The 27,401-nt window shown below is 40.3% G+C and overlaps 1 protein-coding gene across 3 annotated transcripts in view; it reads right to left on the minus strand.

The window, feature by feature from the left end:
- The window catches only part of LOC126458064 (nucleolar MIF4G domain-containing protein 1-like), a 127,854-nt gene that overhangs the window by 27,113 nt on the left and 73,340 nt on the right, over positions 1 to 27,401 (minus strand). For all 3 annotated transcript variants that reach the window (XM_050094864.1, XM_050094863.1, XM_050094865.1), the window contains exon 8: positions 8,856 to 9,049. In XM_050094864.1, coding sequence (XP_049950821.1) covers positions 8,856 to 9,049 — 194 coding nt within the window. The remainder of the gene's footprint in view (positions 1 to 8,855; positions 9,050 to 27,401) is intronic.

A 27,401-nucleotide genomic window follows, 5' to 3' on the forward strand; every position in this document is an offset into this window, starting at 1 on the left:
TGCAGCTCTCCATGCTACTCTATCCTGTGCAAGTTTCTTCATCTCCCAGTACCTACTGCAGCCTACATCCTTCTGAATCTGCTTAGTGTATTCATCTCTTGGTCTCCCTCTACGATTTTTACCCTCCACGCTGCCCTCCAGTACCAAATTGGTGATCCCTTGATGCCTCAGAACATGTCCTACCAACCGATCCCTTCTTCTAGTCAAGTTGTGCCACAAACTCCTCTTCTCCCCAATTCTGTTCAATACCTCCTCATTAGTTATGTGATCTACCCAACTAATCTTCAGCATTCTTCTGTAGCACCACATTTCGAAAGCTTCTATTCTCTTCTTGTCTAAACTATTTATCGTCCATGCTTCACTTCCATACATGGCTACACTCCATACAAATACTTTCAGAAACGACTTCCTGACACTTAAATCAATACTCGATGTTAACAAATTTCTCTTCTTCAGAAACACTTTCCTTGCCATTGCCAGTCTACATTTTATATCCTCTCTACTTCGACCATCATCAGTTATTTTGCTCCCCAAATAGCAAAACTCCTTTACTACTTTAAGTGTCTCATTTCCTAATTTAATTCCCTCAGCATCACCCGACTTAATTCGACTACATTCCATTATCCTTGTTTTGCTTTTGTTGATGTTCATCTTATACCTCCTTTCAAGATACTGTCCATTCCGTTCAACTGCTCTTCCAAGTCCTTTGCTGTCTCTGACAGAATTACAATGTCATCGGCAAACCTCAAAGTTTTTATTTCTTCTCCATGGATTTTAATACCTACTCCGAACTTTTCTTTTGTTTCCTTTACTGCTTGCTCAATATACAGATTGAATATCATCGGGGAGAGGCTACAACCCTGTCTCACTCCCTTCCCAACCACTGCTTCCCTTTCATGTCCCTTGACTCTTATAACTGCCATCTGGTTTCTGTACAAATTGTAAATAGCCTTTCGCTCCCTGTATTTTACCCCTGCCGCCTTCAGAATTTGAAAGAGAGTATTCCAGTCAACATTATCAAACGCTTTCTCTAAGTCTACAAATGCTAGAAAAGTAGGTTTGCCTTTCTTTAATCTAGCTTCTAAGATAAGTCATAGGGTCAGTATTGCCTCATGTGTTCCAACATTTCTACGGAATCCAAACTGATCTTCCCCGAGGCCAGCTTCTACCAGTTTTTCCATTCGTCTGTAAAGAATTCGTGTTAGTATTTTGCAGCTGTGACTTATTAAACTGACAGTTCGGTAATTTTCACATCTGTCAACACCTGCTTTCTTTGGGATTGGAATTACTACATTCTTCTTGAAGTCTCAGGGAATTTCGCCTGTCTCATACATCTTACTCACCAGATGGTAGAGTTTTGTTAGGCCTGGCTCCCCCAAGGCTGTCAGTAGTTCTAATGGAATGTTGTCTACTCCCGGGGCCTTGTTTCGGCTTAGGTCTTTCAGTGCTCTGTCAAACTCTTCACGCAATATCATATCTCCCATTTCATCTTCATCTACCTCCTCTTCCCTTTCCATAATATTGTCTTCAAGAACATCGCCCCTGTATAGACCCTCTATATACTCCTTCCACCTTTCTGCTTTCCCTTCTTTGCTTAGAACTGGGTTTCCATCTGAGCTCTTGATATTCATGCAAGTGGTTCTCTTTTCTCCAAAGGTCTCTTTAATTTTCCTGTAGGCAGTATCTATCTTACTCCTCTTGAGATAAGCCTCTACATCCTTACATTTGTCCACCAGCCATCCCTGCTTAGCCATTTTGCACTTCCTTTCAACCTCATTTTTGAGGCGTTTGTATTCCTTTTTGCCTGCTCCACTTACTGCATTTTTGTATTTTCTCCTTTCATCAAGTAAATTCAGTATCTCTTCTGTTACCCAAGGATTTCTACTAGCCCTCGTCTTTTTACCTACTTGATCCTCTGCTGTCTTCACTATTTCATTCCTCAAAGCTACCCATTCTTCTTCTACTGTATTTCTCTCCCCCATTCTTGTCAATTGTTCCCTAATGCTCTCCCTGAAACTCTCCACAACCTCTGGTTCTCTCTGTTTATCCAGGTCCCATCTCCTTAAATTCCCACCTTTTTGCAATTTCTTCAGTTTTAATCTACAGTTCATAACCAATAGATTGTGGTCAGAGTCCACATCTGCCCCTGGAAATGTCTTACAATTTAAAATCTGGTTCCTAAATCTCTGTCTTACCATTATATAATCTATCTGAAACCTTTTAGAATCTCCAGGGTTCTTCCATGTATACAACCTTCTTTCATGATTCTTGAACCAAGTGTTAGCTATGATTAAGTTATGCTCTGTGTAAAATTCTACCAGGCGGATTCCTCTTTCGTTTCTTAGCCCCAATCCATATTCACCTACTATGTTTCCTTCTCTTCCTTTTCCTACTGTCGAATTCCAGTCACCCATGACTTTTTATTTTCGTCTCCCTTCACTACCTGAATAATTTCTTTTATCTCATCATACATTTCCTCAATTTCTTCATCATCTGCAGAGCTAGTTGGCATATAAACTTGTACTACTGTAGTAGGCATGGGCTTCGTGTCTATCTTGGCCACAACAATGCGTTCACTATGCTGTTTGTAGTAGCTTACCCGCATTCCTATTTTCCTATTCATTATTAAATCTACTCCTGCATTACCCCTATTTGATTTTGTATTTATGATCCTGTATTCGCCTGACCAAAAGTCTTGTTCCTCCTGCCACCGAACTTCACTAATTCCCACTATATCTAACTTTAACCTATCAATTTCCCTTTTTAAATTTTCTAACCTACCTGCCCGATTAAGGGATCTGACATTCCACGCTCCGATCCGTGGAACGCCAGTTTTCTTTCTCTTGATAACGACGTCCTCTTGAGTAGTCCCCCCCGGAGATCCGAATAGGGGACTATTTTACGTCCGGAATATTTTACCCAAGAGGACGCCATCATCATTTACTCATACAGTAAAGCTGCATACCCTCGGGAAAAATTACGGCTGTAGTTTCCCCTTGCTTTCAGCTGTTCGCAGTACCAAAACAGCAAGGCCGTTTTGGTTAGTGTTACAGGGCCAGATCAGTCAATCGTCCAGACTGTTGCCCCTGCAACTACTGAAAAGGCTGCTGCCCCTCTTCAGGAACCACACGTTTTTCTGGCCTCTCAACAGATACTTCGTTGTGGTTGCACCTACGGTACGGCTATCTGTATAGTTGAGGCACGCAAGCCTCCCCACCAACGGCAAGGTCCATGGTTCATGGGGGGGTGGGGGTGGGGGGGGGGGGGGGGAGGGGGGGGGTTGGGGGGGGGATAAAGCCATTATCTCATTCAAAAACAACACAGCAAGTGGTGAAGACTCCATTACAGCAGAATTATTGAAATGGCCAGAACCAAAGACTATAAAAGATCTACAACTGCTTTTTCAGAACATCTAGAAAACTGAGAATATTCCAAAAGAGTGGAAAATAGCATTAATCCACGTGGTACATAAAAAGGGAGAAAACTGAAATGTCAACAATTACAGAGGAGTATCACTTCTGCCAGTGGCATACAAAATAATATCAAAAATTCCTGTGGTCAGAGTTGTAGAAACTTTAGACACACAATTGGGAGAATATCAGGGAGGTTTCTGTGAGGGAAGATTCTGCACACAACAGATTTTTAGTTTAAAATCAATAATTCGCCACAGAATGTTAACCAGCATCACAGTCGCGCTATGTTCACATACGCTGCAGCAATGCACTCAAACAGAAATATTTAAAATGCCACATATACAAGCTTTTGAAATGTGATGCTACAGAAGAATGCTGAAGATTAAATGCGTACACTGAATAACAGATGAAGAGGTACTGAATGAAATTGGGGAGGAAAAAAAGTTATGAAACAATTTGATTAAAAGGAGATGAGTGTAGACATCCTGAGATATCGAGGAATTGTCAATTTAGTGCTGAAAAATAGGCAGCAGGAATCCAAGGATAAACAAGGCAAAGGTAAAACAGCTGACAATAAATTTACTGGGTATGACTGCCCATTCTGCAGTAAAGAAAACTAACATACATGTTGTCAGAAGACTTTTTTCTTTTTTTCTTCTTCTTCCTTCAAAATAAATGTACATGAACTATCATAAACAATTTTCAAAATTAAATACATTCTAGAGCTGAAATAATGGAATAAGCACTTGTAAACATGTAGCAAATGTGGCAAACAAAACTATGCCAGGTACGTTCGTCAAATTAATATAGTGGTTGTTCTTGATTCTGCACTAGGACTTATTCAGTCTTACAAAACTAACTACATAACAGAAACAGAGCAGAGAAAGATATAACATAGGTTATACTGACATTAATGTCTGCAGCTGGATTGCGGTGTGAGACTTGTTCGAAGTATTTTCACTGGGGGGAATGCAGTGGGGAAGCCTGTGGGCATTCTGGTGAGATCCTCTCCTGGAACTGTAGGTTATGTAGCAAGAGTAAGTTGATAGAGGAGCAGGAGCGTAAGATCTGTGCCCTTCAGGTGCAGTTGAAAAACGCACAGGAGGAGCTAGATAGGATGAGGAGGGAGAAGGGGGTTGGGGAATGGGAGCTGGCTGTTGGCAAGAGATCTGCTAGGAGAAGGAGATTTTCAGATAGTTTTACTATTGGTGTTTGTAATAGATTTGACCAACTGTCAGAGTCTAGTGGAGAGGAATCTCTAGTAGCTGTAGATGTAGGAAGTATGCAGCAGACCTCAGCAGTTACGGTGGCTAGGACAGTTGCAAAGTCTAAGAGAAAGAAGAAGGTTCTGCTGTTAGGTAGTTCTCATGGTAGAGGTGTAGGCCAGCAGTTGCAGGAAGTTTTGGGGAGTGAGTACCAGGTCACCAGCATTGTGAAGCCTAATGCAGGATTGGCTCAGGTGACTTTTAACATAGGGGGGTTATGTAGGGATTTTACTAAAGAGGATCAGGTAGTGATTGTGGGTGGGGCTGGTAATAGTATTGATAGGGATGGGGAGTATGACATAGATGGTGACCTGGAAAAGATAGCCACTCAGACTGGCAACACGAATGTGCATTTTGTGGAACTGTTTCAGCGTCACGATCGGCCTCATCTTAATGCAGCCGTCAGGCGTAATAACATGAGACTTGGGGGTGCGCTGATGACAGAGGGCATGAGTCACATTTCAGTGGTGTCGGTGGAGTCTATCAGTAGGACGGGTTTCACTAGACATGGCCTGCACCTCAACAGGTATGGGAAGGGGAGGTTGGCAAAACTTATAGGTGACAGCATAGGTGTGGGTGGTGGGATCACTCATGGGAAAATTCCGGTAGTTGTGGGTGTTAGAGCTGTACCTTTTTTAGATTGAAGTCAGCTGATAGGTATTCCTGCTTAAGGGAAGTCTCTCTAACAAAGAAACCACTTTCTACAAAGCTTGGGTATTCGATTAATGAGGGAATTAGTATATTTCATCAAAATATACAAGGTATTAGAGATAAAGTTAGTGAACTGCTTATTGATGTTGACTCTGAAATTATTGGTATATCTGAACACTTCTTAAATAAGGAGATAATTCAGAGGCTTCCTTTACCAGGATACAGGTTGGCTGGCAGCTTTTCTAGGAGCTCTTTGCGGTGTGGGGGAGTAGCCATGTATGTGAAAAACGGTATCCCATTTGAGTCAGTTGATGTTTCAAAGTACTGCACTGAAAAGGTGTTTGAATGTTGTGCAGGTGTGGTTAAATTTAGTGGAGCTAAACTTCTTACTGTTGTTATTTATAGATCCCCAGACTCCGATTTCACAACATTTTTGCTAAAGCTAGAGGAGGTTCTTGGTTCACTTTATAGGAAATACAAAAAGTTAGTTATATGTGGTGACTTCAATATTAATTGTATAAGTGATTGTGCAAGGAAAAGGATGCTGGTGGACCTCCTTAATTCATATAATCTTATGCAAACCGTATTCTTTCCAACGAGAGTGCAAGGGAACAGTAGAACAACCATAGACAATATTTTTGTTCATTCGTCATTATTAGAAGGGCATTCTGTTAGCAATAAGGTGAATGGCCTTTCAGATCATGATGCACAAATTTTAAGTCTAAAAGATTTTTGTGCTGCTACACATGTTAAATATAGTTACCAACTTTTTAGGAAAGCTGATCCAGTTGCTGTACAGACTTTTGTAAACCTTATCAAGGAACAAGAGTGGCAAGATGTTTATAGTGCTGATACAGTAGACGATAAATATAATGCTTTCCTCAAGACTTTTCTCGTGCTCTTTGAAAGTTGCTTTCCGTTAGAACGTTCAAAACAGGGTACTAGCACAAACAGGCAGCCTGGGTGGCTGACTAAAGGGATAAGAATATCTTGTAGAACAAAGTGGCAATTATATCAAAACGTTAGAAACAGTCAAAATCTAAATGCAGCAGCCCATTACAAACAGTATTGTAAGGTGCTTAAAAAAGTTATTAGGAAGGCAAAAAGTATGTGGTATGCAGATAGAATAGCTAAGTCTCAGGATAAAATTAAAACCGTATGGTCAGTCGTAAAGGAAGTGGCTGGTCTGCAGAGACAGGTCGAGAATATAGAATCAGTGCGTAGTGGGGATGTCCGTGTTACTGATAAGTCACATATATGTACAGTATTTAATAATCACTTTCTGAATATAGCAGGTGAACTAAATAGAAACCTAGTCCCAACAGGGAATCATATAGCGCTCTTAGAGAAAAGTGTTCCGAGACTGTTACCTGAAATGCTCCTCCATGATACTGACAAGAGGGAGATTGAGTTAATAATTAAATCACTAAAGACCAAGAACTCTCATGGATATGACGGGGTATCTAGCAGAATACTGAAGTATTGTTCCACGTATGTTAGCTCAGTACTTAGCCATATCTGTAACTTTTCCTTTAGGAGTGGTCGGTTTCCTGACCGATTAAAGTACTCGGTAGTGAAGCCACTTTATAAAAAGGGAGACAGGGATAATGTTGACAATTATAGACCTATTTCTATGCCATCGGTGTTTGCTAAAGTTATCGAGAGGGTTGTATATACAAGGTTACTGCAGCATTTAAAATCACATGATTTGCTGTCAAATGTACAGTTTGGTTTTAGAAATGGCTTAACAACTGAAAATGCTATAGTCTCTTTTCTCTGTGAGGTTTTGGATGGATTAAATAAAAGGTTGCGAACGTTAGGTGTTTTCTTTGATTTAACGAAGGCTTTTGACTGTGTTGACCACAAAATATTACTGCAGAAGTTGGAACATTATGGAGTAAGGGGAGTAGCTTACAATTGGTTCGCCTCCTACTTTAAGAACAGAAAGCAAAAGGTAATCCTCCGCAATATTGAGAGTGGTAATGATGTTCAGTCCCAATGGGGCACTGTTAAATGGGGCGTTCCCCAAGGGTCGGTGCTGGGGCCACTGCTGTTTCTTATTTATGTAAATGATATGCCTTCTAGTATTACAGGTGATTCAAAAATATTTCTGTTTGCTGATGACACCACCTTGGTAGTGAAGGATCTTGTGTGTAATATTGAAACATTATCAAATAATGTAGTTCATGATATAAGTTCGTGGCTTGTGGAAAATAATCTGATGCTAAATCACAGTAAGACTCAGTTTTTACAGTTTCTAACCCACAATTCAACAAGAACTGACATTTTAATCAGACAGAATGGGCATGTTATAAGCGAGACGGAACAGTTCAAGTTCCTAGGCGTACGGATAGATAGTAAGCTGTTGTGGAAAGCCCATGTTCAGGATCTTGTTCAGAAACTAAATGCCGCTTTATTTACCATTAGAACAGTATCTGAAATAAGTGACATTTCAACACGAAAAGTAGTATACTTCGCATATTTTCATACGCTTATGTCATATGGTATTATTTTTTGGGGTAATTCTTCTGATTCAAAAAGGGTATTTTTGGCTCAAAAATGGGCTGTTCGAGCTATGTATGGTGTAAGTTCGAAAACCTCTTGTCGACCCCTATTCAATAGTCTGGGAATTTTGACATTGCCCTCACAGTATGTATTTTCTTTAATGTCGTTTGTTGTTAGCAATATTAGCTTATTCCCAAGAGTTAGCAGCTTTCACTCAGTTAATACTAGGCAGAAATCAAATCTGCATGTGGAATGCACTTCCTTGACTCTTGTGCAGAAAGGAGTGCAGTATTCTGCTGCATCCATTTTCAATAAGCTACCACAAGAACTCAAAAATCTTAGCAGTAGCCCAAACACTTTTAAGTCTAAACTGAAGAGTTTCCTCATGGCTCACTCCTTCTATTCTGTCGAGGAGCTCCTGGAAGAGCTAAAAAATTAAGCAAATTCCAGTGTTACATTCTTGATTTTCTTTATTTAAACTAACGACTTGTCGCCTGAATATGTTTCTTATATTTCATTTTATCTGTTTCTACAATCGTGTTATAATTTCATGTATTGACTCGTTCCATGACCATGGAGACTTCTCCTAAATGTGGTCCCACGGAACAATAAATAAATAAATAAATCAGCTAGACAACAAAATAGTGAAAACGGACAATAGCTTTTTTACAACTCTGCAAGTTATAATCTCTTCCTGCCCCTCTATATTTCATTATTACCACAGTCCATCAACCCCTCAACCCCCCCCCCCCCCCCTGCTCCCCCCCCCCCCCCAATAGACTACAGACTATCTCAAAATTCACTAAGTCTTTCAGAATTCCGTTGATTTCCTTGACTTTACCAATAAATTTGATTCCCCTGAGAATTCCCGATTTTCCAGATGAGTCAGCAACCTGGGTTGTAATTTTACACCCTCTATTAGCAGAACAAATTTATATTATTCACTACATGAATGTTTGAAAAATTCAGGCTGAAGATCCTGTACCAGTGTCAAGCTACATACTTCTTTGTGGATACTCACTTCAGCTGTCATCACAATGCAGAAAATATCTCTTCTTACATCGGTATTCATCCGTTGCTTTCTGGCTAGCTCTAGCAACTGGCTGCTGTAGACTGTATCCTTTTTACTGATAGTAGAGGTTTTACCACCTTCTTGTAAAGGCAGTACTCCTGTCCATGCTGAGCCAACTACCCACCAGCGACCTTGTTGGTCAGCTGCAATAAAGAATTTGCATTTTAAGGAAAGCCAATAAAACCATAATAGTCTCCCAAAACATAGCAATGATATATACATTTCCCGATGTGTTGATTTTGCATCCAATTCGTAATGAGAATTTCATTCATATATCAGATATAGTCCTAAGTAGGTAGCAAATATTACTATAAATGTGAAAGTAATTTACAGCACATAATTTATAGATAACTGACTTTTACATACATTGTAATCCACACTCAGACTATATTAAAATAGGAATTATTGTTACCATTGTGAGCTGACTTTTGATTTCACATACTTTTCATAATTTGTCTTCAGCTCTCAGATTTTGAGAAAACATTTTCAAGTTACACAAGTCATCTTATTGAAACAGGCAGGAGAAATTAACACACTAGTACGTTCTGTATTAAATGCTGGCATAATTTTCATTTAAAATTTTGCTAGATAATTACAAAAAATAATGTCTGTAAACTGCATGTATCAGTCAGGGTTAATGCATCATCTAAATCACAAGCTAAAATTACCGAATTATCACCTTAATAAGTCATCGTTTCATAATACTAACACGAATTCTCTACAGAAGAATGGAAAAACTGCGAGAATCTGACCTCAGGGAGGATTAGTTTGGGTACTAGAAACATGTAGGAACACATGAGGCAATATTGACTTTTCTTGGTAGATAGGTTATGAAAAGGTGAACCTACATGTATGGCATTTGTAAATTTAGAGAAAGTTTTGGACAATGTTGACTGCAACACTCTCTCTGAAATTCTGAAGGTAGCAGGGATAAAATACAGGGAGCAAATGGCTATGTACAACTTGTACAGAAACCAGACAGCAGTTATAAGAGTCAAGGGGCTTGTAAGGGAAGCAGTTGTTGAGAAGGGTTGTAGCATATCCCTAATCTTATTCAATCTATACATTGAGCAAGCAGTAAAGGAAACAAAAGAAAAATTTGAAGTAGGAATTAAAGTTCAGGGTGAAGAAATAAAAACTGAGAGTTTTGCTGATGACATTGTAATTCTGTCAAAGATAGCAAAGAACTTGGAAGAACTGTTGAATGGAATGGACTGAGTCTTGAAAGGAGGATATACAATGAATATTAACAAGATCAAAACAAGGAGTATAGAATGCAGTTGCATTAAATCAGGTGATGCTGAGGGAATTAGATTAGGAAATGAAACACTTAAGTAGTAGTAGATGAGTTTTGCTGTTTGGGTGGTGAAATAACTGATGGTGGCCAAAGTAGAGAGGATATAAAACAAAATGGCAATGGCAAGAAAAGCATTCCTGAAGAAAAGAAATTTGCTAATATTGAATATAAACTTAAGTGTTAGGAAGCCTTTCTGAAGGTATTTGTCTGGAGTGTAGCCATGTACGGAAGTGAAACATGGGCAACCAGTTCAGACAAGAAGAGAATAGAAGCTTCTGAAGCATGGTGGTACAGAAGAATGCTAAGATTAGATGGGTAGATCACATAATTAATAAGGAGACACTGAATAGAGCAGGGGAGAAAATAAATTTGTGGCACAACCTGAGTAGAAGGAAGTATCAGTTGATAGGACACATTCTGAGACATCAAGGGATCACCAATTTAGTATCAGAGGGAAGGGAAGGGGTAAAAATCATAGTGGAAGACCAATAGATGAATATAGTAAGCAGATTCAGAAGGATGCAGGTTGCAGTAGCTATTTGGAGATGAAGAAGCTTGCCCAGGATAGAGTAGCATGGAGAGCTGCATCAAATCAGTCTTTGGACTGATATCACAACAACAACAACAAATCAAGGATGTCCAGCCTACAGCCTGTGGGTTGCATGTGGCCCAAAGCAAGTACAAATGTGGGCCAAGAAGTGAACCTCTATCACACAATCAATAAAAAAATTCCAGAAAATTGCATTTATGTAAAGTTATGGTAAAATTGAGTATTTTCAATTTGAAACTCTTGCCACATGATACTATTCTCTCATTGACACATTTGTTATTGTTAGTGTTAAGTATACTATGTGTAGCCCAAAAAAGTTGTCTTCTTCCAATGTGGCCCAGCTAAGCTAAAAGGTTGGACACTCCTAATTTCAATAAAAATACGAGGGCTGTTCAATAGAGAAAGATAATAATTTTTTATGGTCATAATTTCCCACATTAAAATTTAATCTTATGATATTCTATTACCTTAATGTGCAACAAACACGCCATAGTAGTTTCATTGTTGGGACTCCTTGTTCCCACCTGTGAAAGGCAGGCAAGGTCTGACTTGTTCAGTATCGCCTACCGCTACAATGGAGGTAACACGCGACAAACAATATGTGGCTTTGAAATTCTGCTTTCATCTCAACAAATCTTCAGGTAAGGCCTATACAATGCTACCTGTGGAGAGTCTGTTCTTCCCTACAGCACAGCTCGAAGGTGGTTTAAAATCTTTAAAGAGGGGAGACAATCAATTTCAAAGGAAGGTGGACCTGGTGCTCCAGTTACTGCTCTTACGGAAGGGAACATCAACACTGCTGCTGTCATTGTGAAAGAGGATTGACAAATTACCTTAAGATCACTTTCTGAAATACTGCACATTTCATTGGGTGTCACCCACATGTTGGTGAGAGAAAAATTATACATGACACATGTTTGTGCGCGATAGGTTCCAAGACTGTTGATTCTCGAACCAAAGGAATTTCACATTCAGGTTTGCATGCAGTTAAAAGTTGATGTTAGAGGAAGACCTGGAGTTTCTTTCAAATGTAATCACTGCTAATGAAACTTGGCTACATCATCTTGATCCTAGGAGCACACAGCAAAGCTCAGTGTGGAAATTTCCTTCATCACCAACCCCCCAAAAAGCAAAAGTGGTTGCTTCTCCTGATAAAAGTTATGGTCATCTCATTCTTTGATATTCGTGGAATGGTTTATCAGCATTTTGTACCTGCACATACACACATCAGCAACTGGACAATACTACAGGGATGTCCTGAAAACATTGCAAGTCCATATCAGGCACAAAAGACCACATTTCCATGAAATAGGCAGGATGCTGCACCATGATAATGCGCGGCTGCATATTGCCAATGCTGTTGCTGAATGCCTTGCAAAAATCAATGTGAAGTGCATCCCTCGCCCTCCCTGTAGTCCAGATTTAGCCCCATGTGATTTTTTTCTATTCCCTAACATAAAGCACAGCCTTCATGTGAGGCATTATCAATAATCAGAAGCAGTGGTGAAGGCTGCGGAGGCAATCTTGAAGGACCTCTCAAAAAATGGTTTCCAACATGTATTTGAAGACTGGCAGAAATGCTGGGACAAGTGCATCACATTCATGGGAGACTACTTTAAGAAGGAAGAAGGACCATCAAAATTATGAGGATGAGTAAAGGCATGTTGTCAAAAAAAAAAAAAAAAAAAAAAAAAAAAAAAAAAAAAAAAAAAAAAAAAAAAAAAAAAAAAGAAAAGAAAAGAAAAGAGATCATTCTTTATTGAACAGCCCTCGTATATCATTTGGCATGCTGATTTAAAATGTGTTCACCTCATTAATTAAAGATAAAATGTATTATAGAAAGAGAGACCTGAGAATAATTATTTAGATGGTCATTGTTATGGGATTAATAAGCACACTGGACAAATTAAATGGTCATTGTTATGGGATTAATAAGCACACTGGACAAAAAATTAGCCATCCCTCGGGCAACATCAGGCACATTATGTGCAACACTGCTTTTGGCCTGCATGCCGAAGTTTTGTGAGGAAGCGAGTCCACTATTTATTTAGATATGCCATATCCAGCAGAAGACACTCAATTATTAGATCCAGCAGAGCTCCTAAATTGGAGGGATGTTGATTTTGATATTTCACATGCTGTTTTAAACAATTCCAGACATTTTTTATAGGATTAAGATTGGGTGATTTAGCAGGCCATTAGACATGTGACAGGCGTCTTAGTGTTTGTCAAATCAGGAGCATACACTTGCAGCCCTGTGAAGATGGGAGAGCCCGCATCATACTCATCACAAACATGTAGGAGAAAAGGCAATACTTGATCACTAAGATTGTAGAAGTAAACATCTTGGTTCATGTTCACTGTAACCTGAATGAGTGGGCCTAAGACACGATATGAAAATCATCCCCTAAACAACACAGAATCGTTTCTGGCCTGAACCACACCCCTCCACAGACTGCAGTTTAAATGCCAGTTGGAGTACTTGGACACCTTGCATTATTTGAAAAGAGGCAACATTGTGACTCGATCGACCGTACTACATGCTCCCAGTCAGCTAATCTCCAGTTTCTGTATTGTTAGGTCCACTGAAGAATTGCAGCTCTCTGTGCTACTGTGAGCAATGACCTTTTATGAGGTGCCCAACTCAGACTGTCCACTCACTGACAGCATTTCATACTTGAAATGGAACACCAATCAAATCAGTAGATACACCAATGACCTTTCACCAACGCAGGCAAAGCCTGGTTCATTTGCTAAATACTTTGTGGGCAGCAATACAGTATTCCTGGGATACAAAAACAATTTTTCTCTTTGATTTCCTTGCAAAGACCACCTGGACCAACTGGCCGAAGAAATACATAAACATATACTGTTAGAATATCATCAGATTTGGCACCTTTCGACATCTGGTTATTCATACTTCTAAAGAAATTTGTGGCTGGAAAATATTCTGTGAGCAATGAAAAGGTTGTGGTTTCTAGATGGGCATTTTCCACACCTTACATAATTTGATTGGACTCTCTTCATTGGCAAGAAAATGGACTACACAAAAAACTGAGTGCATTGTTAACATTTAAAACATTGTCTTTCACTGCCAGCCCAAGAAATTTTCTCCTTGCACTTGTACCTGCTGCCATGTAACTATAGAATTGGAAAATAAATTCTTAAAGTGCAGAATATTTGACCAGTCGTGTTTAGTTATCATTCAATGTTGATAATCACAGCTGTCAGTCTCATTTCTCACTTCAGTATGAAGTGAGTTTGATATGGCCTTGAGGAGCTTCTTTCAATACTTCACACTATTAGGGTTTGCTAACAAAGATTTAGCACCTTATACAGTCTACATCATCTTTTCTCCTTAGCCATCATTGACAGAGCAGTTAACTGCCATCCAGTCACTCTCAAGGCTCACATCATTAAATAGTGTGGCTTTACAGAGAAAAGGGAAGAGAGAAGCCTTAACTAAATCTTCAGTAAAATTAAGAAAACCAATTACAGTAGGAATCAGTATCTAATCCAGACTTTCACACTATGCAGCTGCTAGTAACCATAAGATACGACAGGACAACATTCTTGTGAGCAGATTTGAATGAGATGGTCAGTACTCATACAGCACAAAACTAGATGAGTCAGTAGGTCTGCAACCTTCTTGACTGGACTACAAATTGCTGACTGAGAATTTCAGAGCTCTGCTGAGATGTGATTAGCACGGGAACTTGTTGAGGCGATTCCAAGATATGAAACTTAGGAGCACTCACACTTGTCCTGAGTCAGCTGCACATACACTTATGTCAATGTTTGGCACTGATCATATGTCTCTCTAAGCTCATCAGGCTTTCGTAGACTTGTCTGCCATAGGTAATGCTGTAGGGGCCCTGATGCCACATGTTTAATTCTGAACAGTCACTATTCAGCCCTTGTGAAAAAACACTGAAAGCAAACAAAGGTTTCTGGTCATGGTGCATACATACCTACTTATCTGCTTGCATATTGCTATACAGTTTGGCTAAGGAAATAAAGACCTTACAATACAACTCCTGTCAGTTTTTATTAAGATACAATAAATTGCAGTACTATAGAATCTGAAGCAAGATTAGTGGAGCAAGAGGTGGAGTTTAATAAGATAAAGAGATTAGTGGGGTCATTACGAGGATGGTAAAAGGACAAAGCCCACCTATAATTAAAATCTGGACACACATTTTACTGGATTGAAACAAAACTGGGAGACAATTCAAATGTAATTTTTATTATAAATAATGTATACACTCACCTATGAATAAATGATACGCCTTACAGAGGTAATCTTAAATATTGCATAATCTCATTAGTTCTCCAGTTTGCTCTTGCTATTGCTGTGGTACACCAATGTTCCATCAAATCTAGAGACGAGTAGAAACTCAAATGCTACTCATATGAAAGTCTTTAAGTGCACCCAGGTGTATCTGTCACTATTCAAGATCACTTCAAAGATGAAGATTGGCCCAGACTTAATCCCAGTAATGCAAAAACAAATACAGTTAAAGTATTGATTTTTTTCTTTATCAATATATATATCCACACAGTAAGAGTACTTTGTTAACTGAGTGGCTCAGGAGAAAACAATGGTAAGCACCACCACCGTGTATTTTGCGTTCTACCTATGGTGCTACCTATGAGCAGAAAAATATAACACATGAGAAAAACATTCTAATTTCACTCATCAGATGTCTGGACTATGCTTCATGGTAAATGCCAGTGGCTGCCTGCCACAGGGACATAGTGGCAACTGACAGGTAAAATGGTTGCCCGTGTACCTTTTCCAACATTATAGCCACATTGGACGAGTTATAAGAAAATGAAGATGTTTTTAGTGATCCTGAGTAGATTTTCCATGAGCCAGAGGACTCACAGTTTTCAAATCTGTTGTACTTAGTACATTTCACAAACATAACAGTAAGTGCACATACATACCATTATGTTTCTGAAATGCAAGAATTATGAGGTTAGTACTGAATGGCTGTTGTTGAAGGCTTGACAGTGGGTGTCTATATTTCTTGATTCATATTTGTATAAGCAATAATTATAAAAACAAAAATTTGGTAATAATAATGAGTAGTAATAATCTTAGCAGCTATTCAGGTAATCCACGAAGGATATCGAAGTGACCTTAATATCGAGCAGTCTGTCACTGTCTCGGATGCCTGTCAGAAGGAGCAGAACAGATAGAAAGGTCTTCTCAGAAAAGGATGAGATGCACCACACAATGGAAGTTTAAGCAGAAGATTCGTAATACAGGTAAAGAGTACGTACCTCATTCTGGAAAAACTGCAGATAAAAAAAGGATGTAGGACTAACTGGCATTGTTCTCTTACATTTACAGAAAGTAGGGGGCATTTCGTTCACACAAGGCATTTGAAAAAAGCATTTGTCTCCAAAAAGATGACTGTTGATGGTCTAACTGTTAACCCAAGGAATGCACGCTGGTGGGAGATGACTTCTGAATACCCAATATCTTTATATGAGAATGCAGGCTTTTTCGGCAAATCTCAATGATAAAATCTTCTTGGGTTGACAGCAGAGTCAATACATTGTTCTCCAGCAATGTTTCAGCAAGTTTCTTTCTTGGCACCTTCAAGTGAAGTGTCGGGTTCACATCTCATCTGGATCTTTATAACCGCTGGACCACGGGCTTCTCTGCATCCTCGGCACCGGTCGGGGCAATCAGGCTTGTGCAGATTCTCCACTCACGCCTGATTGGCCTGACTGGCACTGAGAATGCAGAGAAGCCCGTGGTCCAGTGGCTACAAAGATCCGGACGAGGCGTCCTTTACTTCACCTAAAGATGGCAAGCAAGAAACTTACTGAAACTTTGCCGGAGAACAACGCATTGACTCGGCTGTCAACCCGAGAAGATATCATCATTGAGATTCACCAAAAAAGCCTGCATCATCATATAACACACTTCTATGGGGAGGACATAGCAGTGTTAAGTCACTGCAAAAACTTCAGATCAAGAGGGCAAGTTTACTCAGCAGACTCGCGTTCTTGCAACGTGGTCGGGATAAGGACATACTGCCGCAGTTCACACACCTGCGACATCCTATCCGTACGGCAAGAACCGAAAGTATCCTGCAATGTGCCAGCTCGGCGCTGGTGACAGAACACATATGCATCACACGGTCTGAACTCGACAAAATTGGACGCGTCTTGCTCGCACGCCACCTGAAACTGGTTTTGACACTGTCACCTTTCACATGGTAGTGGGTAGATGGCAATACTTTCACCTCCAGTGAAATGTTCAAGCAGAAGGCCACCACGAAACAACAAAACAAGTGCCAATGACTACCAGGGGCACAACAGCAGGAGGCCGACACCGAGGATTCGAGGACCATTGTCAACCTGAGCAGCAAAGAACTGGATGAGCCAACAATGCCTGTGCTATCCAAAGGATTAAACTTTGCACCAGTTCCGAGCACATTACCAAAACTACAGATCAGCAACAGCGTTGAACAGGCCATACGTGGGCTCTCTTCTGAAGCTGCTGAAGAGGTGAGAAAGGAAACCTGCACAATCCTATACAACGCAATAATGCCAAAAAGCAACACCTCAGCGGTGAAACGCAGGGTGATATGCAGCCTCAGAGAAGATGAGGATACTGTCATTCTACCAGCAGAGAAAGCGAATGCAACGGTGCTGCTATGAGTGGCTGACTACTGGGACAAGATTAATTCGCTGCTGCAGGACCAGGCCTAGAAACAAGTGGAGAAGGACCCTACAACAGCTATGATTAGAAAGACTATTGGTCTTCAACAACAACTCAGGTCTGGACCAGGACCTGATAAAAATGCTTTACCCCATAGCTCAAGTTCCACCATGGTTATATGGCCTCCCCAATATACACATGATCAATTCTCCTACCTATGGTATAGCCAAACACCTGGCACAACTACTCAAGCCTCTTATGGGTAAATGTCCCCACCACATCAAGAATTCTACGGAGTTTGCTAAGATATTCAAGGAGTGGCGTCTTAACAAAAATTATATTATGGTCAGCTTTGACATTACATCCCTCTTCACGAAGGTAATGCTAGAGGACTCCTTGAAACTACTGGAGAATCATTTTGATGAAGACACAGTGGAATTATTCCGCCATGCACTCACATTTCCAGCGTGGGGGCAAGTTTTATCAAAGGCACCATGTATTGCCAGTCTGTACATGGAATACTTTGAATATATCACCTTGGAAGTAGCATCCCTGGAACCCAAGGTCTTTCATCGGAACGTGGATGATACTTTCATGGTCTAGCCGCATAGTGAGGACACACAAATGGAATTTCTCAACCATCTGAAAAGCATACACAAGAATATCAAGCTCACAGTGGAATTGGAAGAAAATGGGTGCTTACCCTTCCTTGATATCCTAATAAAGAAGAAAACAGACGGCACACTGGGACAATCAGTCTACTGAAAGAAAACACACACAGACCTGTACTTCAAAGCCAACAGCTGGTATCACCCAGCACAATGGAAATCCATGCTCACTACCCTTGTCCGCAGAGCTCATGACATGCACAAGGACAGTTTATCTACTGAGATTCAGCACCATATCTGAAGAAAACCTTCCAGAACAATGGCTACACTGAAACACAGATTAGACGCGCTCTCAAGATGAGCAAGAAGAAGAAAAAGGAGAAGGACCTTTAGGAAGAAGAGAACAACAAAGGTCTGGCGTTCCTCCCGTATGCAGGGCCACCCATGACCGAGACTGCCAAGATACTGGAGAAGAACAAGATAAAAACCATCTTCCACCTTCCAGCAAAAATCAGGAATATGCTGGGCGCAATTAAGGACAACTTGGGTCTAAGAACACTGGGTGTCTACAGCATTTCCTGTGAATGTGGAAAACAATATATTGGACAGACACAGCATTGCATCGCACAGCGCATCTCTACACATATGAGAAGCATTCACCTCAGGCAAAAGGAAAAATCCATGGTAGCGAAGCACACCCTCAGTGAAGAACACACATTTCAATCTGAAGAAACCAAGAGACTGTGTAGAGTTCTGGGACTATTATTAAAGAGGCAGTGGAGGTGTGGGCCAGTGATAACCCGGCCAACCAGAATAGTGGCTTCCAACTCAGTACCGTGCCGAACACAACATTATCAATAATAATGAGAGCACACCGATGGAAAGGGGTTGAGGGGTTGGTGGTGGCAGATGGAATAAACAGGCCGCACAGAGATGAGACGCCAGGACCCAGCGCCTGCGGCCTGCCTCCCCCAACCACAACCACGTGCCGCTGCACAGATTCCGCTCGTGCCTGATTAGCCCGACTGGTGCTGAGGATGCAGAAAAGCCCATGGTCCAGTGGCTGTAAAGATCCGGATGAGAAGCAAAACTGACACTTCGCCTGAAGGTGGCAAGTAAGAAACTTGCTGAAACATTGCCAGAGAACAACGCACTGACTCGGCTGTCGACCCAAGAAGATTTTATCACCCAATATCTTTATTCATCAGTGAGACATACAGTCATGACATCTAAAACAAAGTAAGTTTCAGGAGGCAAAGTCCAGTTCTTATTCTTCGATTAAAATATGACAGAAACAGACTTAGTTTACATCCCTCCTGTTCATCGTGGATTTTTCTTGTTACTAAGACCAACATATTTGGATAATGGATACATCAGTGAGGGGTGTGATGAGTAATTAAGCAATGGGTGTCTCAAAAGAAGTTTTACATTATATTTGATGTGTCAAAATAAAATAGAAGCTGACGTCAACTGACAAAATCTTTATTTATTATTAAATATCACTTTAGGAATTTAGGTTAGTTTTTCAAAATAATGTCATTTAAATGCAATCCCGCACATCTACAGCATTCATTTAAACAATGAACAAAATTTTGCATGATGGCTCGAGGTGGCTGCCAGTTCACTGAGGATATTTTCTGTCAGTTGCTCCAGAGAAGTCAGATTACTGCCATACACTTTGGATTTGACATATCCCCATAAGAAAAATATCAATGGGGCTCAAATCTGAACTGCGTGGGGGTTAATTTAGGCTACCTCTCCTAGAAATCAACAGGCCAGAGAAAATTACACAAAATCACTGTACAGACACATGGACCTGTGTCCTATGGCTCCATCTTGCTGAAACGATGTTCTTTGGTTATAACCACAAATGTTTTGCAGTTCAGGCGCCAAAAATCATTTAAAATCTTAACATAATGTTCCAAATTAACTGTAACTTGTGAGTTAGCAGGTGAGTTGTGGCGCCCTGAAAATATTCTAAGTTCGGAGTTGGCTTGACCGCATGGGACGCTCGGCAAGCCAGGGCTTGTCAGCAACCACGTGCTGCTGAACATTAGCCGGAGCAAAAGGAGTAGCCCAGCGCGTGGTCCAGGCTGACCACGTGGCTGGGAATTCCATATTGATGCTGTGTCGAGGACTGTGCTTTGTGTCAATGAAGGAGATTTGTATGCTGGGAGTGCCAAAGATGGCGGACTTTGTGAAATCATAATGACAGACATTTCACAGTTCATGTAGAAATTAATAGTAGCCAGAGGAATCATGATACCTCAAAAAGAAACATGTATGTTACCATTATTTGCATCATGATTCTAATGGTGTAATCAGATTTTCAATATCTTTATTAGTTAAAGTTTCGTATCTGACTGTAAATTATACAAGTATCACCCAGCAATGAATTTCCGAAATCTAAATGGTTCATCCGATTTTGTCAATTGATGTGTCTTTAGAAAGCTATTACCGCAAACCTAAATTGGTATGAATTACAGGCAGGTAACTTGAATAGTACGTGAGTTATTGGAGGTCAAAGTGGCCGATTACTATTGATCGCGTCAGGCCATAAGTACTCCACAGTTACATGAAAAAATGGTAGCAGCATGCTTATAAATATATTTATTCATCTATGTTTATATCTGATATACACTATTCATGAAGAAATTGGTCAAATATTTACCGGGGCTTAGGAAGAACAGAGCCATTAGGCTACAGAGCGTGTTTATGGTCCAGCCGTAGGAATATTTATTTAATTTCAAGTTATTTAAATGTAAATTCAGTATTTCTTATGTGTTTCAATATGCTTGTGAGTGTTCATTGGTTTGGAGACATGGCAGTAGCGCTCTAGCCAATCACAGTGCTCGTTACTACAGTAGGTGACAACGGAACTCAATGGAGAGATTGTATGGAAGTGGAGGAGGAGCACTGCATCACACTGGACACGGGGGAGTGCTGGACAGGAAGGCGCGACGGACGGTCGCAGGAAATACTTGGAGAGTGTCGAGCAATTTGCTCGTGGTCACGGGTGATAGAAATATTTCGTAGCGCCGACTTGTGCACTTGAGATTTCCGGGCTTCTGCAGTGAATACGTAGTATGCGTTTATAAGTGAATATCTCGCGAGCTATGTTGTTGCTCATATCTATTTACGTGAAGTAGGAATCTATTGTTTCCCTGTTATTCAACTTATATTTTATTTAATTGCTGGACCACCGACACCGATAAGTGTTTTGCAGTAATAAATGGCATTCTTAAAGGTACTTCTGCTATGGTACTTGTCCTTTAAAGTCATTAAAATGGTACCTGCAGATTTTATTTAATTGCAATCTTTCATATATAAATTTCTAAGTTACATTCAAAATTCGCAATTGTCAATTGATAGGAACCTTCAACCATTTGATTCATGTGTATATTCATATTGTATACTGTAGACTCAACAGTATTTGGCTTGTAATGGGGCAACTACGTATCACAGCCCCTTGACAATGAAACCAGCCAAAACTATTAATATTTCAACTCTGAGTCTGAGGGTATGGACGACCACTCTCGTCCTCGAGAAAGTACAGGCCAATTATTCCGTGAGCTGATGTCGCAGCCCATACAGTAAATTTTGGCGAATGAAGGGGTTTCTCACACTTCTGTTTAGGATTCATTGCTCTCAGTAGTGGTAATTTTACTTAATGATATGACTGTTCAAGTGAAAATGAGCCTTATCGGAAAACAAGGTGACGTTAAATGAAGGGCACTCAGCAACTGCAGCCTATGTCTGGTATCCTGAGGCTTTAATTCTTACACCAATTGGATTTTGCATGAGTGAAGTTTAAGGTCTTTTTGCAGAATTTGGTGCAGTGATTACCTACATACATTTAAAAAACATGCATGCTTATAAATGGAGAGGTTAGGATCATCACGAACAGCCAGATTTACTCTCTCCATTGATTTACCATTTTTTATGACCTCAGTTGCCCGGATTTCGGTTTGGTCAGTATTGAACCAGTCTCCTCAAACATTCTGATCCATTTCCAGATAAGGGGAACACTTGGAGCATCACTTACTTTATGCAATTCATGATCCTTGAAAAATTTCCTCCAGGGTACAGGCACCAAGTCACCATTTTTGTAAAATTCTCCCACACAGAATGTGTGGTCCGTTCCTGAGAAGTGCTCCACACAGACTGAATTTCTAAAGACCAAGCAATCGTTGAGCTTAGCCCCTCCCCCCCTCCTCCAATTTGTTGCACATACATAGAGAGCCCTTCAAATGTAAACTTTCTTTTGAGACATCCTGTACTTTCAAGCAACGAGCTATACAGTTAAGTGCACTAGTAACTTCGTGTAAATGTTCTCTCACGATTATATGTCATTACATTTTGTTGCTAGCGTATGTGATTGGGGTAACATAGTAGTGTTGCCTTACAGTAGTGTATTTGTTTTTATATATTTCATATGTTACAGACAGTTTCTTAGTGTTTTATGTCAGTATGGAATAATATAGGTGTTAAAAGCCATCCAGAACAAAAAAATGTTATAATACAATTATTCAGATTCAAGGATAAATTGCAAACTTTACTCTTCTGTTCCTCCAAACTCCTACTTTGGTGCTTACCATTTTATTCCCTCAAGCAGCTCAATTACTCTCTGATGTGTATACCATCCAGCCCTCATACTGTAACATACTCCTACTTTTGTTGATTGAAACAAATATGTGTAAGTATATACAAAAGAAACATAGTAACTGATAACAGATCACAGTAACAATCACCACACACAATTATTTTAGGTTGTTGAGGAAGTAAAAGTAATGGATTGCACAAAGTTAACGGACTGTACAAAATTAAAGTGACTTGTGACATGAACTTACTGTTTCATTCTATATCAATAACAGTCATGGAAAGCCTAACCTAAAATGTTCACATTTAAATTTGTACAAACACACTAATTTGTTATGAAGTAATATCGCAAAGTAATCTTCTGGTTATATAATGGCTTCCATAATGTAAAGATTAAGCAAAGTGTACATATAGCTCTGCTGCCTGGCAGTCCATGGGATGATAAAAAAGCTCTTTGTGAGAATGCATTTAACTATATGGATAGAAAAACAAACTTTTAAGAAGTCCATTATGATTCTGAAAGTTGTATTTTCTGAAATCAGCTCCAAATTGGTGTCTCAGCTTCCTTTGTTTCTCACATACTGATTTGTGGGTCACATTTCTCTCAACACAAATATATTATGCATTGAGCTACACAAATGAAATGGTGAGTCTCTGACAGCTATACTGTGGAAGGGACTGGAGAAGTTTTTGTGATTCAAGCACTGGATATGAGGCATTTTCTGCCACAGATACAATTTGTAAATCACAATGTTCTGGGTGCAAGAAATTACAGAATGTAGCACTGGTGGCCTCTGTTTGGCATGTTTCTTCCCCCTTTTCCATTCATGCACCATATGTCCTCAATTTAAATTTAGGTATACGATCTGTAGTGCCGTGACCAAGTCTTCGGACAGAAAATTATAACTCTTTAGCAAAAGTAAAAAGAAGTAGCATGCACGCCGCTGCAGAATGTTGCACTAATAGCCGTGGCCGCACGTGGAGCCATTTCCCGAGTGGAATGCTGCCACAGCACAACACACAGTGCCATTGATGTCAACAGCCTTGGCCCCCAAAGGCTGCCTGCCACAGCATTGCAGGGCACCACCTCAGCAGATCTGGGCAGAGGCCACTGCCCATTCATCAGCAGCCAGGGATGAAGAGGAGAAGCATCCCTGCCTCACTATGACATGCACTGAAGTCAATAAAAATCATTTATATTGTCAACAGAGTTTGCCCTGGGCTCCATGGCCTGTCAACACCATTCACTCGTTCCCGGTACGCACAGCGCACATCAGAGTGGTGTCAGGAGTGCCGACATCACTGCAGTCAGCAGAAGAGGTCATCTAGGGTGAGTGAGACCATTTTGTCCTTATGTGGTGACTGTCACGGGGTCGAAGTTTAGGAGGCATGATTATGCAAGGGTTACCTTTGTGAAACAAAAGGAACCAGCAGATTTGTTGCAGTTTAATGGCAATGCTAGGGATGAATGGTTGGTGGCTGTGCATTTTACTCAGTGTGATTTACTTGGACATTCTGCCCCTTGTGCTGAATCAGTAAGAGTGAACTGTTTTGCCTGTAATTGTTTTGGGCACACAGTTAAGCAATGTCGAGAGTCCAAGTGGTTCATGATTAGATAGAAGAAGTAGGTTGACGGAACACTCTGCAGCTACCTGGTCTACCTATATTAATTTCTGTTATTTTCCCTTTTTCCTGTGTCATAAAAATGAGTAAAGGCGACGCAATGGCAAAATCATTGTCACCAGGGATGATTAAATAGAATCATTAGTGAATTATGTAGCTCAATTGAGGGCAGATGACATAACTTTACTTAACAGTTTAGCAGAGAAATGTGATGAAGTCGATATGTAGAAATAGCAAAATTTATGAATGGATTCAGCTGTTGCAAACCTTTTTCCTCCCTTCTGTAGTGGGGCATCTGATGATGTGTTAGCATTTGTAGAGGATCTCCGATCATTGGCTGACATAAGTGATTGGTACAAATAAACAGTTATCGCAGACTGTAAAGTTGCATTTAATGGGAAAGATAAAGTTGTATGTGAGATGCACGGAAGCACACACAGTGCGGAAACTTTTGATTAACTTAGGCAGTGGTTGGAGCAGTGGTACAGGAAGCAAAAGAGTGCATAATTTTTTCCATGAGCAGTAGGGTATGGTGTCAAGAAGGCATAATAAGGCAGTGGAGACTTCATGCACAGAACTAGGAAAATGAATGTGCAACTTACAAATTGTCACACAATGATGCTGCAAGAGGCCAAGCATCAGGCACTTGTCAAGGAGTGTGCACGCGGCGGTGCCACATGGGGGTTAAAGTGACGTTGGAGTAGGGCAAAGTAACATATCAAAAAGGGTGAAGGACTGAAGACATGTGTTTGCATCAAATGTAAAGTGTTTTAAATGTGGCCAGATGGGGCACGCACAGAGGCAGTGCTACTAGCCATGAAGAAGTGAGGGGATAACAGGGGTTACCAGCAATGTGATTGGAATGTCAGTTTAGGGGAAATGTAGATCACTGACACACATACAGATGTAGTGGTAGTGGTAGTCAGGGGGAATGAAAGGTCTGTTAATTAAAGAGGGAACCCCAGGGCCACCAACATGAGTTACTGGTGAAAATAAAATCAGTTAAAACAAATGCAGAGGTGTGCCATAATGGGTGTAATAAATGACACAGAATATAAAGTTTTGTTGGACACAGAGGTGCACATGTCAGTGGTCTCAAGAGAATTAGTGTATAGGAGGCAGTGGAACTCATCGTGGTACAAACTGCATGGAGTAAGAGGTAACAGATCATGATATACGATCACAGGAGTCAGTAATGACATATTTTTAATTTGAGACTACCAAGTTTACACAGTTTGTGCTATAACATGATCCTGAGGTTACTCTTTCTGCATCAACATCATGCCATAACTCACCTCGACAATGTACAGTGGAATTTATTGGGAAAACATTCTGGCTACAGGAAACTGTTGTCAATGTTGATCTGCAACATGGAGCATCTGGTATATGAGACAATCTAGTCAAACTGCAAGCAATGACATTAAGACTTGATTCACATGATTGTGTGTCAGGAGGCACTGGAAAGTAACTTGGGGTGAATATGTTAATGTGTTATATGTAGTGGAACTCATGAAGGATAATGAACTATTGGATACAGCATGTTGTTTAGTAAATCGAAGTATTATATGCATACAGGAGCAGAGGCAACACATTACCCATCAATATAAATAATTTTGGTGTCAAGGAAATGAAATTATTGAAAGGAATGTAGTTGCCCACATCGGAAATTCCATACAAGGAATATTGCTGCGTAGAGAGTATAGGCCATGGCAGGGCACAGGACGCTGTTAGAATTGCATTTTGTGATGAACTTAAGCATTTGTAGGGGGTAAAGAGAACATGAATGGTAGATATGTTACTGGAGTTTCAAGAAATATTTTTGCCACAAGGACTGTTGCCTGCTACACCATTCATACAGCACATGATTCCAACAGGGAACAAAGCACCAGTTTATCAAGACCATACAGAGTACCACAGTCACTGTAACCAGTGTTAGAGGAATTTATAAATCAACAATTGACCAAAACGGTAACAGAGGACGGGGAGGAGGCAGGAACTGTGACTATGCCCAAAAAGGTCTATGGCTGGCTCTAGGAAGTATCACTCTTGCCACCACTTAAACAGTAAGACTGTGACAGATGCTTATTCCAAACATCACAGAGATGATACATAATCTAAAGCAATGCTGGTACATCTTGTCAATGGAGTTGAAAAGTGGATACCAGAAATTAGAAGTTGCTCCGGGGGACAGACTGAAAACAGTTTCTTCTGCACCACGGAGGGATTATCAGTTTTCTGCACCATGGCGTCATTACCAATACAGAAGGATACCTTAAGTGTTGGAGAATGTTCCAGCGACATTCCAACAGTTATTGGACGAAGTGCTGAGAGGTTTGAAATCATGGCAGTGGCTACTGCACCTTGATTATATAATCGCCTTTTCAAGGCATATGCAACAGCTTAGACAATGTATGGGGGACGCATTAAAGAGGCTACAAGCAGCTTGTTTGATACTCAGCATGGAAAAATGTCACTTTGCCCTGGAACATGTCAACTATTTGGACTATATCATTACCAAGGATGGTGTGGGGACAGATTCAAGGTTAGTACAAGGGTCACTCCAAAAGAAATGCACACTATTTTTTTAAAAATCCATCTTTTATTTTACATGTTTGAAAGGTTTACAGTGTGTAGATACATCCTTCAGGAACAATATTTTCATTTCTCCACATAATTTCCATCCCTCTCAACTGCCATACACCATCTTGGAACCAGTGCCAGTATACCCGCACAGTAAAATTCTGGACCAAACTGTTGGGGCCACTGTTTGGCAGTGTGCACCTTGTTCCATGAAGAGAGTCTTTCAGTTTCCCAAAGAGATGATAATCACATGGAGCCAGGTCAGGACTGTAAGGCAGGTGTTTCAGTGTTGCCCATCCGAGTTTTTTGATCGCTTCGATGGTTTTTTGACTGAAATGTGGCCATGCATTGTCGTGCAACAGCAAAACATCCTGCTTTTGCCGATGTGGTCGAACACGGCTCAGTTGAGCTTGAAGTTTCTTCAGTGTCGTCACATATGCATCAGAGTTTATGATGGTTCCACTTGGCATGATGTCCACAAGCAAGAGTCCTTTGGAATCGAAAAACACCGTAGCCATAACTTTTCCAGCAGAAGGTGCAGTTTTGATTTTTTTTT

This window comes from Schistocerca serialis, chromosome 2 (genome assembly GCF_023864345.2).
Source record: "Schistocerca serialis cubense isolate TAMUIC-IGC-003099 chromosome 2, iqSchSeri2.2, whole genome shotgun sequence".
Taxonomy (NCBI): Eukaryota; Metazoa; Arthropoda; class Insecta; order Orthoptera; family Acrididae; genus Schistocerca; species Schistocerca serialis.